At 41.6% G+C, this 18,284-nt stretch overlaps 2 protein-coding genes across 3 annotated transcripts; one reads left to right on the top strand and one right to left on the bottom strand.

Annotated features, from left to right (window-relative positions):
* The first annotated feature begins 306 nt into the window (after positions 1–306).
* On the top strand, positions 307–6,053 carry ankrd34ba (ankyrin repeat domain 34Ba). Its single transcript, XM_020081696.2, has 2 exons — positions 307–430; positions 4,312–6,053. Exon 2 carries the CDS (start codon positions 4,360–4,362, stop codon positions 5,899–5,901), a length of 1,542 nt encoding a protein of 513 aa, XP_019937255.2. The 5' UTR covers positions 307–430; positions 4,312–4,359; the 3' UTR covers positions 5,902–6,053.
* An 858-nt stretch (positions 6,054–6,911) lies between these two features.
* oclna (occludin a) lies at positions 6,912–17,856 on the bottom strand. Of its 2 annotated transcripts, none has more exons than XM_020082192.2 (9): positions 17,762–17,856; positions 17,185–17,280; positions 15,497–16,172; positions 15,240–15,407; positions 13,075–13,205; positions 9,537–9,722; positions 7,863–8,034; positions 7,713–7,754; positions 6,912–7,591 (listed from the first exon to the last, which is right to left on the bottom strand). In XM_020082192.2, exons 2-9 carry the CDS (start codon positions 17,232–17,234, stop codon positions 7,493–7,495), a joined length of 1,524 nt encoding a protein of 507 aa, XP_019937751.2. In that variant the 5' UTR covers positions 17,235–17,280; positions 17,762–17,856; the 3' UTR covers positions 6,912–7,492. The 2 variants fall into 2 exon arrangements, with proteins under 2 accessions (XP_019937751.2, XP_019937752.2); XM_020082193.2 differs by lacking the exon at positions 17,762–17,856 and adding an exon at positions 17,454–17,509.
* Between the last annotated feature and the right edge of the window lie 428 nt (positions 17,857–18,284).

Here is an 18,284-nt window from a genome sequence, read left to right on the forward strand (position 1 = left end):
AGAAAGTGCAGTTTCACCATGAATGTGCTTTTGCTGAATCAAACCTCCTATAATTAGTGAAAAGATAAATGCTGTGGCACTGGGTTGCTATAGTGCTTGGTTTCTGGTCGCCTTTTCACTAACTCTCCCGAGCTCTGCTGCTGCTGCTGCTGCTGCTGTTAAGGCAGCGTTAACCATTTCTTAGACGTGCCCGTCAACAAGCCTGCGTCCCCCTCTGTCATCATTTACTTTGTCCAATGAGCAAACATTATTTGAGAAACCTTGGCTGCTGCAGCTCCTGTCTCCTCTGGCTTGCTTTCACACACACACACATACACACACTCAGCACTGCCTGGACACAGAGGACGTCAGTTGCAGTTCTGCCACAGGAACAGAACAGAACAGGAGCATAAATGTCTGCACGAGAGGATTAATCCTGACCGACTGGCTGGTGAGTAATATGGACATACAGCAGAAAAATTATCATCACCTATTCTTCACAAAGTTTGTAATTTAAGAGAGAAGAGTGGTTGATAACTCGGAAGCCAACTGAATGTTTGGATGATGTTCGGTTATTTCCTTGAATGTGTCACTTCTTGATGTGCTCATCCTGTGCATCCAACATGTAAACCATGAACACAGAGTGGCATGACACACACACACACACACACACACACACACACACACACACATACACACTAAAACACATTATGATTGTGAGAGGGCTCTTGTGAAGGATTGAAGGATTGCTGAGAGGAGGCTGTTTATGTGAGGAGGAGAATGTCCTCACTCTGCAGTCTGCAGGTATGTTGGAAACAAACAACTGCAATGTACTGCACAATAAATGCATGTGATGTACATAGAATCCAGCTTCTAAGTATAAAGACAATGGTTTGATGGGAAACTGTGATTGTACAGTTTGAGGGTGTTTACCTGCACATCTGATGTAGGAAATGTCACCCTGTTTGTAGGATACTAACCCAAGTATTAGCTGCTCCAATGATTGTTGGAGAAGAATCATTTTGTGTCATCATACCTTAATGCACAAAACAGCTACAACAGAATGGTCTAGAGCTGATGCTAGGTGAAACTATCAAATCAGAGTGAATCCTACAGAGCTTATTGAGTGATGAAATCAGAAGTAGAAAGTGCTCATGCTGCACCTATAGATAAAATACACGTACTTGCATAACTTCATTTTATTAAATATTGTACCTTTAACTGCACTGGATTTATCTGACAGCTTTAGCTACTTTCAAATCCTAAATGAGAATATGTGAAATATGTGTCGTTATACTTTTTATTAGATCACCTCAACTAAACAACTTCACTGCATCAGTAACTATTATCCAGTAGTTATATAACGATATAACTCTGACTGTATTCAGGTCATTGTTCCTGAATTGTGGCTACTTTAAGGACATTTTGCTCCCATAATGTACTTTTACTGAAGTAGAGCTGTGTTAGTAAGGGAGTATTTTTGTGGTAGTATTCCTACTTGAGGATGTGAATTCTGCAGTAAAAGATTTACTGTTAAGAAGTAAAAATGCACTGGTGAGTTTAGAAATTGTGTTTGACCCTGTAGGTCCCAGAAGGATGAGCACTTGCTTGTGTATTCAAACCCTCTGTACACTAGGGTAGGTTCAGATGTGTGTGCAGCCACGCCAGCAGCCTTGTGAGGCTGAACCTGATCGACACCGTGGTTTTATATAGTTACATGCTCACCACGGCAAGGCCAACATGATGTTCAGCAGGTATTAAGGTTACCATGGTCACTGACTTGTTTTGGTGTGTTAACACACCACGAAACACAAAGTAAGGCTGAGGTCGATCTGTTTGTCTTGTGCTGTGTTAGACAATGTCATCCTCAGGGAAACATGAACATCTCACACAAATGGCAATTCTTTCAACAGCTTCAACATTTTTCACAAAACCCCACAAATCCCAACCTCTAATTGGTGCTCCAGAAAAAAATCAGGGGACACCAGTGTCACCAGGAGTCATCCTCTGAATATATGTACAACGTTCTCTGCAATGGTCGAGATATTTCAGCGTGGACCACAGTTGCAGAGCTGATTGAAATGGCCATTTGTAAAACTCAAAACTACCACCATGAGAAGAATAAAGTGTTTAAATGACTCAATGTGCAATGGTGGTGGGAGGATTAAAGAGTTGATTGAAAAAATGAAAATATAATTTATGAATTCAAACCACCCCCACCTCACGTGTTCAACATGGTGCAGGTGGTGTTTTGTGTCTGACGTGTGTGGCTGCCAGCAGGAAGAGCTCAGTGGTTTTCAGTGATGACGTGACTGCAGACGGCAGCAGCAGGATGAAGCAGAGGACGTGAAACATGGCAAAATAATGATTCCGTAAGAAAACACGGCCAAGACAGTCTGGGAGCTTTTAGAGCCGCACAGTGGAATGATATGGATTCACCAAATGTAAAGGGGTATAATGTCTGCTGTGGCTCTGGAGGGGCTTTGTAAAGTCAAAGGAAATAACCCTGATGTCATTCTGTGGTTTTCACAACTATCTCTGCATCTTTTTGTCGTCTTCACGCTGTTTTTTTCATGTTTGCATTTTCCATCTTGTCCTCATCCTGTTTTTTGTCAAGTCACCACATGAGGTAATGTTGTAATTTATGTCTGCCTGTCCGCAGGATTACGACTGAATCAACTGCTGGGACATTTTGTGGAGGGGTGGTACGCGACCCAAGGAAGAACCTATTCAATTTAGGACTGGACCCACAGTCTTATAAAGTTACTCTGCGCTATAAGTTAGACGTCCATTTCTGTCAATCATTGATTAGAACAGGCATCAATGAGCCACACCTCTCTATGGTAACTGTAAAATACAAATCACAGATGTTACAGGTCCCGTCTTCTCAACCTCAGACGCTCCAGCGCCCTCTGCAGATTTAAAATAAAAAGCTTAAAGAACCTAGAATTTCCATCCAGGTACTGACCAGTCTCTGCTTGGATTCCAGGTTCAGATGTGTGGAGGGTGTGGAACAGTGAGCATTTACAGGTCATGTATGCAGGTGCTTTACATGTGCCATAAAATCCTAACTAGTCTGCACTGTTTTAATTTTATGTTTCCACTGCTGTCTTATTTCTGCACTTTTCATCTTATCTTTGCACAACTGTCATGTTTTGTCTCATGTTTTTATCTTTTAAATTCTTAAATTAAATGATTTTGTTTTGTTCTAGCTCCTCGTGTTGTTCCAATGATAAAGACGATAGTTTTCATTCTTACTGTTTATTGCATTGGTTGACAATAAAGTTCTCTTCATATTGTCCAACAGTAACAAACTGCAGATATGGGATTTCAAAGGTGAAATTGTCTAATGAAATAGTATGTTGAGCTACATATGGATAATAACTATAGGGTATTCTTTTAGGTCAGATTTTTGCTCCATCTATTATTAAAAAATGTTTCTTGTAAACTACATCTCACATGTGCTGCCCTTTAAATAGGACTTAAACTGAAACTCTATGGCTCAGACAAATATGATATATCAGGTTTTAGACCCCACACATGATGCATTTTTGATTGACTAATTTACTATGGGTCTTGTATAAAAAAGTAACACACACACACACATAAACTAAATGACTGTTTTTACTTTGCATACCACCTAAAATGCAAACATAATCACAATCAGTTCTGTTTTGTGTAAATTTCTGTTTTCTGATTTAAATTGTTGCCGTTTTTCAGTTTCACAGTTTGTGACTCATGCAGAAAAATGTTATGTTACTGTCGCAGACATTGGTAACCCACCTCATCTGCTCTTGTAAAAGGATCCAAGGACAAACAGGACAAAGGCTGATAGAAAGTGCTGCCTCTGCTGGTGCTGCAGATCAGGAGCGCGTGAAAAAGAACTGTCCATTGGATCCCATCTGCAAGAAGAAAATGTTCTGCCTTAGCAAACCACTAACTAATGCACAATAATGTCAATATGTCAATATTTTAAAATGCGAACTGTCTATTCGTCTAGTTCCTACTGGTGATGCAGGACAAAATAACAGGGGATTAACAAAGACAGACCTGAGCTGAGCATGAGACAAGATTTTGTTGAAAATACTTTGAAAGAGGACGAGGCAGAGGGGAGTTGATACAGTGCAGAAATTCATGCATGGTTGTTTGTGTACATGTAGGGTTCAGGAAACCATTTAGTGTATGTGCATGTAGCTGTACGAGGCAGAGGTGTAACGTGCTTACCTGAGGTTTCAGAAATTCCATAATCTCATGCTGTCTATGAAAATAATAAAGTGCACACCTCTTCTACTTTCCCATAATTTCCTACATACTTTTTGTTATTATCCACAGAAACCTGTCTTACTCCATTTACAAATTCACTCGCTGGGACCAGGAGGGATGGAGGGAGAAGGCTGTAATTCGGGTGTAGCGATGGACTCAGGTAACCCCTTACTGAGAGCCGTTTTCCTCCGTCGTCTGCGACTCACACGGCTGCTCCTGGAGGGGGGGGCTTACATCAATGAAAGCGACAGCCAAGGCCAGACCCCCCTGATGGTGGCCTGCAGGACCCAGCATGCAGACGCCCAGAGTGCGAGCCGGGTCAAACTGGTCCAGTTTCTGCTGGAGAAAGGAGCAGACCCCAACATCCAGGACAAAGAGGGTCACTCTGCACTGATGCACGCCTGCCGCGAGCAGGCCGGCCCTGAGGTGGTGTCTCTGCTCCTGGCCAGTGGAGCCGACATTAGCTTGGAGGATCAATCAGGGATGTCAGCGTTGGTCTACGCAGTCATGGCTGGAGACTTGAAGGTTCTGAAGCTGTTGCTTGACACTTGCAAGGCCAAGGGGAAGGAGGTGATCATCATAGCGACTGACAAATTCCCATGTGGACAACTGCTGGCAAAGCAGTACCTCAGCATGCCTGCAATTGGTCCTCTCGATCAGACAGACAAAATGGCATCAGCAGCTCCTGCATCTCCCTCTGAAATACAGATCATCACCTCCCCTCAGTGCACCTCCTCCTCCTTATGTCCCCCAAAGCCTGTCTTCTCTTTTAAAGAAGTCCAGTCCTGCGGTGTGAGCTCCCATCCATGTTCCCCAGCACGGTCTCGAGGATTCGGCCAAGTGTTGGCAAACGGACTGCAGCAGCCCCTGCTGAGGTTGAACTCTGAGCCCTGGCTAAAGATCCCATCTTCTCTGCTCACTCAGCAATCTCTTGCAGCCTCGTCTTCGAAAAATGGCCACGACCTCAACCAAACCGACAACATCTCTGTTAAAGTTCCCATACTGGAAAGGGATAAAAAAGTAGAAGGTGAAAACAAGAAAGACTACAATAAACAAGCCAGACAGAAGATATCTTTACCAGGTCTCCTTTCACCCCACTCTGCCTCCCATCCTAACCTCCACTCTGAGAACCTTGGAACAGATTCAGCCTCCTCCTCTTGCCTGTCTGGTGGCAAAAACCATCGTACTGCACTTCACAACATGGCCTCCTCAAGCCTTCATAGCATCATTCAGAGGCGCAAGCTGGGTGCAGACATCTACAGCTCTGACCCTCAGCTTTCTGCAGACATCCAAAATCTCCCAACAGACACCAAGAAGCTGGCCCCCTTACGTTGCTCCAGAGAGTCATTGCTGACCTTGGGTCCAAGCAGGAGAGTGCTGTCCGGGTATGAGCGCAGAGGGTCCGCTGCCCTCTTGTTGGACCACAGTTCTCAGGCCAGACCAAGGTCTCTGCCCCCTCTGACCCTCAACTCCACCAACGCTCCTGTTCTCAATGTTTGCAACTTAGAAGCCGGAGCTGGAGGAGGTTTCTCTGAGAAAGAGTCTGACCTACAAAGATTCCTCCCCTCTGCTCCTCCGGGCCACCCCAAAGAGCTGACCAGGAGGATGCTACTGAGGAGACATTCAATGCAGTCTGAACAGTTCAAAAGCACAGCCTGAAATTCAGCTGAAAGAAAAAAAAGGTTCATTTTGAAAGTGAAATGTGTTAAAATCATGTGATGTCATCTCTGTAGTGAAATTCAAAGAGTAAGTACAAAACAATCCACTACTGCTCCAGTGTGTGTTGTGTTGTCACTGTACAAGTAGCTTCAGCCTATATGTAACTCGTACTTAAAGATGCATAAAGATCTTTTGGCCACTAGGGGGCAACAGAAAAAGCTGGAAACACATGTTATAAAGTTGCAAGATTAGGATTAATTTAGCTTTCACCGAAGTCCGTCTGTTTTTATGTTTGGGAACAAGATTACACAAAAACAATCTCCATGAATCTATGTGGAAGGATGCATTATGGGTCAGGGGATAACCCACTGAATTGTGGTGCGGATCTGAGTCAGGGGGCAGATCCAGGAATGTTTTGTATCACTTTCTGTAACACTGTGAGATGTGTTTTTCAAAGGTTTCTGTGATTTCTTGGAGAACAATTCATGGATCGTGATTCATTGAACTTTTGAATGTTGTTTAAAGGGGAGTTTTCAACTTCGATTTTGTTAAGCCTGTGGAGTTTTGTGGTAAACAAACACGTTTCCAGTCAGTTTCAAAGCTCATTTATTCTATTTATGTTTTGCAGATGCAAATTTTGAAACCTGCATTGCTAACTTCCAAATTTGCTATGAGTCTTCTCCTGCACTGCTTTTCTTGGCGCCACCTCTTGATCAGAGGCGTAAATTTGTATCGTCATGTGTTCTTGTATGTGTACTTCTTTTCGAATGCTTCCACATTGCGCCAAAGTTGCATTCGAAGAAAACAAGACCAGAATGCAAACAGTTTGAAAATTACAAAAATTAACGAAAGCTTTTATGCATCGTGGCTTTAAATCAAAAAGATGTTTTAGATTATTAAGACATTTGCTAAAGGAGTTAATCCCCTCCCAACACACACGACAGCTGCATCACAAGCGAGTTGGTATTTGGGGAGAGCAGAAGTACAGATGTGTAACAACAGCAACAACATGTGTTTATTAATTGAATTTATTCTGATAAAAAACATCACAAGTGATTGTCAAAGTACATCAGTATGTATAATAACATCAATAAAAGCATCATGTGTCTGAAACACACTGAACACATGTGAACTTACTTTAAGCAACTGCTAAAAACATTAAAAACATAAGTGTTTCCCAATTATTTACATGTTTATATTGCTGATAAAAAAAATGAGTGGACTAAAAATGAGGATTAAAAGATTTTAAAAATCAAACAGGGATTTGCATATAGTCCACAATCTAGTAGCAGAACTCCTCTACTAGACTACTATGTTTCGATCACACTGAGTAAAATAAATACAGAAAATAGTACCTATGTCACGAGACGCTCATAATACAAACAGCGGCATAATACCAGACAGAATAATGTTCTGTCCTTCCAAAGTAAAAACAACCTTTGCAGAGTTTCAACAGCAATCAGCTCAAACACACTTAGGAAGCTTCCGCGTTCGATGTAGCAGCTCCGTCCTCTACAGTCTGCTACGGCCCCAAACCTCTCCAAGCTGTCACGTCGAGACAGGGGTTCAGTCCCCCCCTGCCAGATTTTGTTCAGGCCCTGTGATCATAATCACTGACCATCTTCTTGATGTGGTTCAGTTTGGACTTCAGATATTTACACCTGCGCTTCTTCATCTGATAATCTGCAGACTGTGGGGGGGGGGTGATTGAGAGTGTGTTAGAAAAACGAATAAGACCAATAAGAGTATTAGTTATGTGATGGACACTGCCATGTTAAATCATTTTACATGCTATTTATGACCAAATGTACCTTTTTGATGGTCTTTATCCTGTTGTACTCATCCAAGGCATCCTGTTAGAGGGCATGGACAATTAAAAATGACATGAACCCACATGATCTCACGTTTAGATGCATAGATTTACTGGACAGTTTGTTGCATAGTTTCCTGTAAGCTCTCACCAGGTACTGTGGGCTCCCCTCCTCCAGGTCGTCCAGCTCTCTGTCCACATCTGACAGATTCTTATTGATGGCGTCCAGCTCCGCCTGCAGGTCCTTGTACTCCTGGTGTTCGCGGTCGAATTCATGCTTGTAGTCGTTGCGGTCCTTCTCGTTCACGATCACAGGAAATTCACTGAAGCAGAAAATAAGTGGAAAGAGAAGGAAATGAAAGAGGGATAATAAATTGCAAAAGGGAAACAATATGTCAAAGCAATTAAAGAAGACCACACTTGGAGTTTGCAGTGGTGGGAAGAAACTAAATAAAATTGTGAATTACTTGTACTTTACTTGTTTATTTCCATTTTGTATGACTTGTTACTTTACGCTTGACGTCATTTTAGAGTTAAAGGGATAGTTCACCAAAAATTGAAAATTAATTCATTATCTACTCACCATTATGCCATTCAGACATAATAAAACAACAGACAAAAACAACATGCCTCCATACTGCTCGTGTGGTGTCATCCAAGTGTCCGCAAGCCCCGACATTCATATTTGACTTAAAACAGCGTCAGTTACACCGTGTTTTAAGCCTAAAAGTCCACTACAGGAAGTAGCGATGCTTATGCGCACCCCACGCGTGCCCTTGAGCGAGAGCAGTGTGATGACACAACAGGAGCAGTAAAGAGACGTTGTGTTTCTTTCTGTTGTTTTTTTTTACATCTGAAGAAGTGGTCACCATTTACTTGAATTGTATTGGATTTGGTTGCTACACTGTTTAACCCTGGATCTCCAAAAGTGTTTTGTGGACTCAAACACTTCACCCACCACTCCATTGGCAAAGTGGTGAGGAAATATTGAGTACATTTTAATTTTTTGGTGAACTATCCCTTTAGTACTTATTACTACATGCATCTGATCAAATTATCAGTACTCTGAGAACATTTTGCATTGTGCAAACATATCTTCAATTTTACAAATTAATCTACATCATGTTTTGAATCCTAAAATTCATTTTTTTTTAAGCAAATGGGGAACATTTTTCATTTTAAACTAGCCATCCCTTATTCGTATTCAAGAATAAGATTCTCACACTAATTTCTAAAAAGTTTCGTAAAACAAGTTTTTTCTCAGAGTTAAATTAATCAAACTAGAATTTTCACTTATGTTGCAATAAAAGACTCAATAATGAATCTGTTCTTTTGCAGTGCAATATGATCATCATATAAAATATTTGAAATCAGCTCTACTTTGCTCAGGCATCATTAAAATGCAGATTACACAGGGACACAGGACTTGTATCAGGGTATTTTCACACAGTGGTATTACTTTCGTTTAAGTGACAACGTGAGACAATGTGTCCAATTAGTACATTTTTGAAAGGTAGCTGAAAAACTAACTTTCAATAAAACTGTGTCAAAGTTTGCTGCTTGTTTTTGACACCGACAGGCTCAGATTATTTCTAAAGACTGATAACAATATGGCTCTGTGGCCTAAGGGACGGACTGCTGTGTTAAAGAGTCACACCCTTTTGTTTGGACACAAACAACAGCAGTTGGGCTCTGTTCAACACCGGCCTCCACTGACAGAAGTGATTTTACCTCATGGAACACAGGAGTTTGTTTCCCAGAGTTAACCTTTAAAGAAAAGATCTGAAAACTGCTCCATATCAGAGAATCTTTCATATCCTCGTACCTGTCAAAATCATTTTCGTCCAGCTCGTCTCCTGAGGAGTTATAGTCGGTGTCATAGTCCTGTCCATCGGCGCGGCGAGGACGGCCCGCGCGCCTCCTCTTATGCCGTCCAGCCGAGCTGGCCACCTCTGAGTTACTGCTGTAGGGAGCCCCGTTCAGCAAAGGCGCATTGATTTCCACAGGAGGCCTGCGGAACAAACACAATCACAGTATTTACAATTCAATTAGCAGTTTCCTTCATTTAATCAGGGATGGTCCCTTTGAGCTTTCATGCCTCATTTTCAGGACAGCATCCACAACATATAGTTGCGGACAATGCAGAATATGATCTCTTTAAAATGGAACAATTGATGTTTGAGTATATAATAATTACATAGATGACAGATTCCAGTCATCTGTAAACTATCATCTCTTTAATTTCATATCTTTTTCTTATTCACATTTGAAATTCTTCTGAAGATCATTTCAGGCAGAAGGAGCAGTAAACCTGAACATCAACTCCCTGAGTTTATGAGTGAATAGGAAACAGCGCTGAGAAATCAAATCATTTTGAGCCACAAACAAAGACTTAAGTAGAATGGCACAATCTTTGTGTTGATTGAATCACTGAATGCAGCTCTACTATGGAATAACCAAAAACTAAAATGTAATTAACTATATGGTAATGAAACCAATGCGTTTTCAAAGTCAAATCAATATTAGTTTGTTTTATTTGTTCTTCTGCTCTTGGAAATCTTTCAATTTACTGCACCATGTTACAAACGATTGAAAACACTGTGCAGGACCAACGTTTCTCCAAAATCCTCGACAACCTGCGGCTGCAGAAAAGAGGCACAGGCGGGGTGGACACGGCTGCTACTGGAGACACCTTTGACATATCCAACAACGACCGTCTGGGCAAATCTGAGGTGAGGATCAGTCATGTTGCATTAAGAGATATTTTGTTCCTGCTGTTTATTTGTTTATGTTATTCAGGAAATTAATTTCCATCATTAGACTCATGAAAAGCCGATCTGAGTCACTGTTTACTGTAGAAATGAACTTGAGAAGTGTAAAATGAATTTTCAGTTCAGTATGAAACGATAGCAGTGCAGTATGGGGTCCTTCAATGAGGCTCAGGACACATGTGATCTGAGTGATCAGATCTCAGATGTGTCTTTAAAGCGTCTCCGCTGTGTTCACGTCTGACCTCAGATCTGTCCACTTGTGATCAGATCCCTCAGGAAGTGTGTTTATACCAGGTCTGAACAGAGTTTATGTAAAACAACACGAGTTTAGTTTTGTCAACCTAAGCTCACTGAGCTCAGACTCCAGAGAAAACCCTCCTCATAGTTCTAGTTATTACATCATCACATGATAAAAAGATAGAAAGAATAAAATAATATAAAATACAAAAGTGTTTCTCTGAGGTGAGGCTACTGTAAGCTGAGCTACATTTCTTTCTTCCAGCTGGAGAAGTTCTGAAACTGATGTCAAATGTTAGAGAGTGAAGGTGAATCAGAGTCAAACTTCACTACTCTCCAGTCACTTTCCTGCAGGATGAGGCCAAGTGCAGCCTGATTCATCATGTGGCAGGAATTGTTGATCGAGTAAACAGGTCAACAGTGACATCCTGTTTCCTTCAAGTCTGCATCGTTCTCTCGTTTCCTCTTCAGCACAAACATATTCCACATAGTTTCAGTGTAACAGGAAGATGTGACGCACCTCAAACACATTGTTTAGATGAGAGCTGAAACCGTTCGTTGATTAACTGACATTCTGAAATGATTGTAATTTTCTGTACTTGTAATGTTCTAACGTGGTACGGACCAAATTGTGAGATTTATCAAAATAATCATTAGTGTCAGCTCTGCCTCAGATTAGTGGGGAGGCTCTTTCTGTTTAACTGGTTTAAATAAATTATATATTCAAGCACAAGTTGCAGTTTAATTTACACAACATCAAGTATATTGGTAGTTAAGTGGTTTATCGGCTTAAACTGATCAGTACTTCATGGGGATTTGTGGCACAAAAACGACAAAAACAAGCATGATCCGCATTTTGACACAAGAACAAGTTCCAGCACGCGTTCTGTTCTGACAGCGACTGTTTGAGGAAGGTCTAAAGCTGCCGTCAGATAGTCTGTTTATTCAACAACTTCAAGGCTATGGCCTATTTAACACAGGTAAACTTCATATGCTGGTTTATACTGGTCACCATTAGGATGTCCTCTGTGGGGTGTGTTGTCCCCCTGTGTTGAATTGTACCGTGATTGTCATTTATAGAATAGTGACTAGTGGCAGTTAGTTGTCTCTTTATCCCCCTGTCAACAAGTCCTCTCTCTCTTGTCTGCAGCACATCATAGGACAACAGTGTCTATCAAAACCCAAAGGTACTAGTACTACTAGTATTACTAGTGTTTCCTTTTTTTCATTGATAATACTTTTGTACATTTGCTCAAGTGCTTTACTGAGGTAGCCTTGAGGTAATTGTACCCATTACTATGTTCAGTGATTCTAAATGTGGGGGACCCAACCCATACAGGGGTCGTGACATTTTAAACTGGGAATGGTTTTTACATTAAATTGTCTGTGCCAGTGATAACAGCTGCTTAATGAGCCTTTCCACATACAGCATGCTTCAAATGATGTAACTCACTGCCCACATAATGTTCATGTACTTCCATGTGTCCTTTACATGGGCATGGTTGTTCAGCAATACATCCACTAGAGGGCAGCTCAGAGTTGAGAGTTTCTGCAAACATGGCAACGATGGACGAGGTTGTGATTATATTCCTCTTAAGAAAAAGACAAGAGTGGCCGTGTTGTAAACTGTTTGTCCCTGTCACATCATACAGAGGCCTGTGGTTTCTTACTAAATCTTAATGTCTCCTCAGAAAGTTCTTGTTGAAATGCCATTGTTGAAATTACCACGGTATCCTATGGTACTGCTCCATTTTGTCCGTATCCGTGAGCTTTCAAAAGGCGTACACAAATACTGACAAATGTAGTACAGACAGTTTTTCTGTATTTGTATCTACCTTCAAGCCCTGATAATGGATGTTATTGAGTGAGTTCCTGAGAGTCAAAGTCTGTGTGTGTAGAAGAGTGCTCGAACAAAATAAAAAAAAAATAAAAAAGACGTAATGTGCCACCAAGATCGACTCCATTCCAGTCTCCTGCACCAGCCTGATTAAACTGATGGGTTGGGACTAGAGAAGGTTGAGAACCACTGTTGTAGATCAAGCTACTCAGCATTCTTATATAAATTCATTAAAATAAACTTGATCATTACCAGATTCAACATTAAAGTGAACTTTACATTATTTCATTAGTATTATCATCCATTTTTATATTTTATTCTGTGTCTAGAGTAATCTTTTGTACTTTAACTACATTTTGTGCATAGTACTTCTGTACTACGTGGAGTGGATGACTCCAAAACTGCTGCTTTGAGCTTTAACTCTCCTCTCTACTGTGAAAAGTCAAATGAAAACCGTGGATGGACACTACACTGACACACAATACATCCTCACACATGCCCTCTGTTTGTGTACTCACTGTGGCGAGTAGTTGTAGTGAGGTTTGTCGTAGTTTGTGCTCTCGTCATCCAGGTGGCTCCTGGAGCCTCTCATCTTCTCAGGGTACTCTCCCATCGGGAGCTCTTCATGGGGAGCGGACACATTGTTCACCTTCGGAAGAATAAAACGTAAGTAACGTGTACAGAATTGATTTAATGAAGAAAACACATCTAGATCGTATTCTGACACTGTGTGTCACAGCTGCAAGGATTAGTCAATTCATTCCTGTCTGCTTGTCAGAAGGTTTCGACCAAATCTAGTGAACAGGTTTCCACTAAACTTGGTTGAAGGATGGGCCATGGGCCTAGTAAGAAAACATCGACTTGTCATTCTGTTTTACTTTGTGAAATAAGGAATTTCCCAAGAAAATGCATGATGTTGATGAAACAAATCTGGCATCTTCAGAGGACTGATATCTAGGAGTGTGTGTAATTTTAAGAAGCATGATTAAATTAAAAGTTCCTGAAACGAAACATCTGAAACATCAAGAAATATTAACTGACTCGATTACTGACGATCCATAAAAACAATCTTGATCCTCACACTAAATGCAGCTGCTTCAGTGACAGTGAACACTTGTCACAGTAATGACAGTTTGATGAGTGGCTCCCTGAAAACAAACATACTGCCTCTCGACAATGTCTGGTATGATCTGCCTGCATGGACTTGTCCTCTGAAAATATGGGACACACACACACAGAGCTACACCCTGCTGCACGCCTCCCAACAACATGTCTACATGCATGTGCTGCAGGGTGCTACACTCAAACTACCTCAGCACTTTCAGACCCGTTCCCCCAAGCTACAGGAAAGTAAACGCAGCCTGTTCCCAGTGTCATGTTGCTGCTGTGGCGTTGGATGCCTGCTGGCTGGTGGGCTTTGTGGCGCAGAGGACCAGTCCGACCTGTTCTTCCTCTTCACTGCTCTGAGGACATGGCTGAGCTGAATGTCATCACGACTTGCACCTTTTTACAGAGTGACTCACCGGCTCATCACTACTTACTGGGTTAAGGAGAGTTGTGGCAAAGCACTTCTGTGAATAGCTTCAGACACCATGACTCATGACGGAATTTGCATCCTGATAATAAAATGCTTGAATATTGCGACAAGTCCAGGTTTTTATTGCTCTATCTCTTCCTGCTTTATGACAGGACGACATAAGATTGAAACTTCTCGTTGTGCACACGCCACACCCTGAAACCAAGCATGCTGCGAAGTAGGAGCCTGCTGCTAAAACCGTCCCCCTCCCCCGCTGACAAACAGGTTGTACAACTTCAAACCTAACCCAAGCACTCACAGTCACTGACACATGTAACTACCTGAAACAAGCAATTAGGATCAGCAGAGGCAGCTTCTTTAGATTTGATCCCCCAAAAATATACAGGGCTGATCAGCTCTAGATCAGAAATCTGTTGGCCAAAATGCAGCTATCATGAGATTCAATTAACTGTTATTCTTCATTACTGTTGTGAAATGAAAATGAAATGACATCTTCAAATAATTCTGTTTGAACCAAACGTCTTTAACCCAATGACACTGATTTCACTGTCATATTTTAGAAAATTCCATCCTCCAATTTGAGAACCTACAACCAGCTACTGTTTGGCTTTTTTTTAATCAATTATCAGAATTGTTCCTGACAAACTTCTAATTATTTAACTGACTAATTGTTGCCACTCTGTAAATTTGATTCAATTATGAAGCAGCGATGTCAAATTTGTCTGAGTAATAGCTTCATAATTGTGAGGATTTCATTTCAACTTGGTTTTTTTTCAGTTCAAATTTGAAATTGAAAGTTGAAACACCACAACACACTCTCCATAACTGAAATGGAGCAGGGTGGAGAAAATCCTAGGTTACCAAAAAAAGAAGTAATGATCTTTTTTACATCATGATAACCGGAATATCATTGGGCTTTGGACACAAGCTGATGCATTGGAGCTAGTAGTCAAATGATCAATGATAAACTCTGCAGATTAACCCATCATGACACTTATCAATTAGTCTTTAAATTTGCTTAGACACAATTCAAGGTTAAGTCATAAAATATCTTGTTTTGTTTCAACTGTCCAAAACCCAAAAAACAAGTCCAAATTAATCTATTTTCATTTTTTTCACCCCCAGTAAACATTTATGGTCACGCACCCATGCCTCCACATCCTGAGGTGGTGCCATCTCGTCGATAACCTTCACTCTCCTCCACAGAATGTTGCTCTTGCCAAAGTTTCCAATTTTCTGGCGGGTCTTCAGAGCAAAGACGAGCATGATGATCAGAGCGATGGCGACCAGGAAGCCACACACCACAGCGATGGCCTGAAACGAGAGGTGACACTCCAGGTTAGAAGCAAATGGTCAGGTGCGGCTACTGGCATGAGAGGAGGAAGTCAAATGAGTTTGTTCACCTCCTGCGGTTCCACCACACAGTAGTGGTAGAGGTACTGATTGACCAACATTCCTGAAACCTGTGGTCGTTGGTACTGAGCACACAGGCCTGCAATCTGGTTGGAATAGACCGACCCAGAGGACTGCGCCATGGGGTTCACTGCCATCAAGTACACTATGGCGGCAATAAACATTAGCAGTGCTAGGATGGCACAGATGATTATCACTGCTAGGTAGAACCTTCTGCTCTCTGATAGGCTCTGATGGGACACAATGATGATGAAGATGACCAGGCAGGCGATGAAGGTGATGGCCGCCATGGCAATGATAAACCCTTTGCCTGATCGGGGGTCATTGTAGTTTCCTCCGATGCCACCATAGCCATAGCTGTTTCCAGCTCCATAGGCACCGCCTCCAAAGGAGCCATATCCGCCGGCGCCGCCATACCCCCCAGCGCCGCCATACCCGCCGGCGCCTCCGTAACCTCCTCCGTAGCCCCCCAAACCCCCAAAGCCAGACAGGCCTCCCTGGGTGTCCCAAGCCAGAGTGGAGGCTACGCAAGCAAATATGGCGACGCACATCACGATGGCTATGATGGACATGATTTTGAGGATGCCTGGCGGAGACGTCCAGCGGTAGAAATGCTGGAACTCATCATCTGGGTAGTAAGAATAGGCCGTCTGCGGGGCGGCGTTACTGTCAATTCAGACAAAAAAGTAATTATCTGAGTTTGCAGGTAAAATAATTGCATTAGCCTGAGTGAAGCAAAGAAAAGCAAACACGACACAATGATGAATCTATATCGATTAAAGGTCAAGTGTAGGGCTTATTTATAGGTTGAAAAGAAATAGAAATGTCAATGTGATGTTTTCAGTTGTGTATAATCAGCTGAAACTAAGAATCACTTTCATTACTGTACAATGAGCATTTATATCGACCTCTAGAGCAGGTCTTCTTCCACATGTTCCTACAGGAGCTCAGACTGGACAAACTAAACTCTGCCTCCAACATTTGGCACTTTTACATTAGCTGAAAACCATTGTATGTTCTTCTACAAGCTTGGAAGCGGAAGTAGGGGCGAGGGGTATTAGTAAATTTTTTTGTTCTTCCGAATTAATGTAACAGATTTGTTGAAAATAATTGTATTCATAAAACTATAATATACCATTGTATAATCTTAAACAGTATATATTATTCTATAAAAGTTGCTGAACATCAGTTGGTAATTTTTTTTGGATCGAAAAAGTTGAGTGCAAAAATTCAAGATAAAAAAATATTAGGACCATTAAAACAGCCAGGCCACCAATGACGTCTCAATATAATCTACCAGAACGCTGATCAATCAGATTACACTCTTTCAGCCACATAATCTATGAGACAAAAGCCCAGATAAGCAACTGGAAACTTTGGGAACCAAAACAAATCAAAATCAAAATTTCTGAAATAGTAAAACTTAAAATTGACCACCCGCAAATTTAATGGAAGGGAATTTAAACCACATGAACAAATGTGGATGTTTTCTCAAAACTAAATATTCAAAGTAGGTATTTCATTTTCAACATTTGAAAAATAAATCATTGTTAAAGTCAACAAAACAATCTACAATCGTGTATTTTCTTTGCTTCCATGCCCAGGCTGATCATATACAGTCTGTCATTAGCTCATTGAGTATCAGGGCGAATAAACTGATCAACAACAGAAGACTTACTATCCCTCTTCCTCGTAGGGAGGTGGACTCCCATTGGGCCCCGAGGACATTGCTGCTGGATCCACTGAGTGCTGTCCTGTTAAAATCCAATCAAATCTGAAACAAGAGTTCAATAATTAGAAATGTACATTGATGTAAAAAAATATATTCTCTTAAAGGATCTGTGCAGGAAATAGTCACGAATTCCTGAAGACAGAGCAACACATTCTCACATTTCAGAAGCTCGAACGACAGATTTGTTCAAAACATTACTGATTGATTCATCAAACCTTTAGATATTCTTAAATATATACAACTCCAACAGCAGTGTGTGAATTCACAGCATCGTCTGCATGACCACACCTGCCACCCGACGTGACAATGAAACACACTTTACTTCTTGTTTTTCAGTCGAACCATGAAACTACATGTTCCTGAGTGCAGCCGCCTGCAGCAGCTCGGCGCTGGGATGCGGTTCACTCTGCAGATCACTGATCCGCAGGTGTCTCCAGCAGCACGTCACCCATCCACAGCTCACAGGTTAATTTGATCTGAAATTGAAAATATCGAGTAAAAGACGCTTGTCCTCGTCACTCACCTGTTGCTCAGCGTGTCACCTGTTCGACTGAAACTGCAGCAGAGACCAACAACAGTCACACCCAAATCTGAGGCCGCACAAACCCCGCCCCCCGCAGGTGTTACGTTACCGAGCGACCCCCCCCCCGATAGGAAGTACCTAAGTCAGGTCTCGTGACTCCTCTCCAGCTGCTGCAGGAAATGGAACTGTTGCTTTTACTTAAGTGAAGCATCAGACATTGAATCCAGGTAAAGCTGACAATCACATTATATATTTACAAAGAGCTCAAAGATAATGCTGATGCAGACTGAGACAAAACAAGGAGGAAGTGTAAGATCAAGCCTCAAGCTCTCGTTCATCCCAACCTCCATCACACGACTCAATGAAGAAACAGCTTGCTTCAGCCATGTATCTCAATAAGCTTTGCACTTTGTCTGGCACATTTTACACTCTTCATGAGATATCCTTTTAGTTTTGTTTTATTGTTTTATTGTAAGTGTATTTAGGTCAGGTGCAATATTCAACTCACGTTAATGCAGCATTA

The sequence above is a fragment of the Paralichthys olivaceus genome, chromosome 18, assembly GCF_024713975.1.
Source record: "Paralichthys olivaceus isolate ysfri-2021 chromosome 18, ASM2471397v2, whole genome shotgun sequence".
Lineage (NCBI taxonomy): Eukaryota > Metazoa > Chordata > Actinopteri > Pleuronectiformes > Paralichthyidae > Paralichthys > Paralichthys olivaceus.

Excerpts from the sequence above, each read along its gene's own strand:
- ankrd34ba (XM_020081696.2), top strand. The coding sequence starts at position 4,360 with ATGGAGGGAGAAGGCTGTAATTCGGGTGTAGCGATGGACTCAGGTAAC.
- oclna (XM_020082192.2), bottom strand. The coding sequence starts at position 17,234 with ATGTCCTCGGGGCCCAATGGGAGTCCACCTCCCTACGAGGAAGAGGGA. Across the intron at positions 8,035-9,536 it reads GACGAAAATGATTTTGACAG|TGAATTTCCTGTGATCGTGA; the intron begins GTACGAGGATAT and ends TTTCTGCTTCAG. Across the intron at positions 7,755-7,862 it reads AGGGGAGCCCACAGTACCTG|GATGCCTTGGATGAGTACAA; the intron begins GTGAGAGCTTAC and ends GCCCTCTAACAG.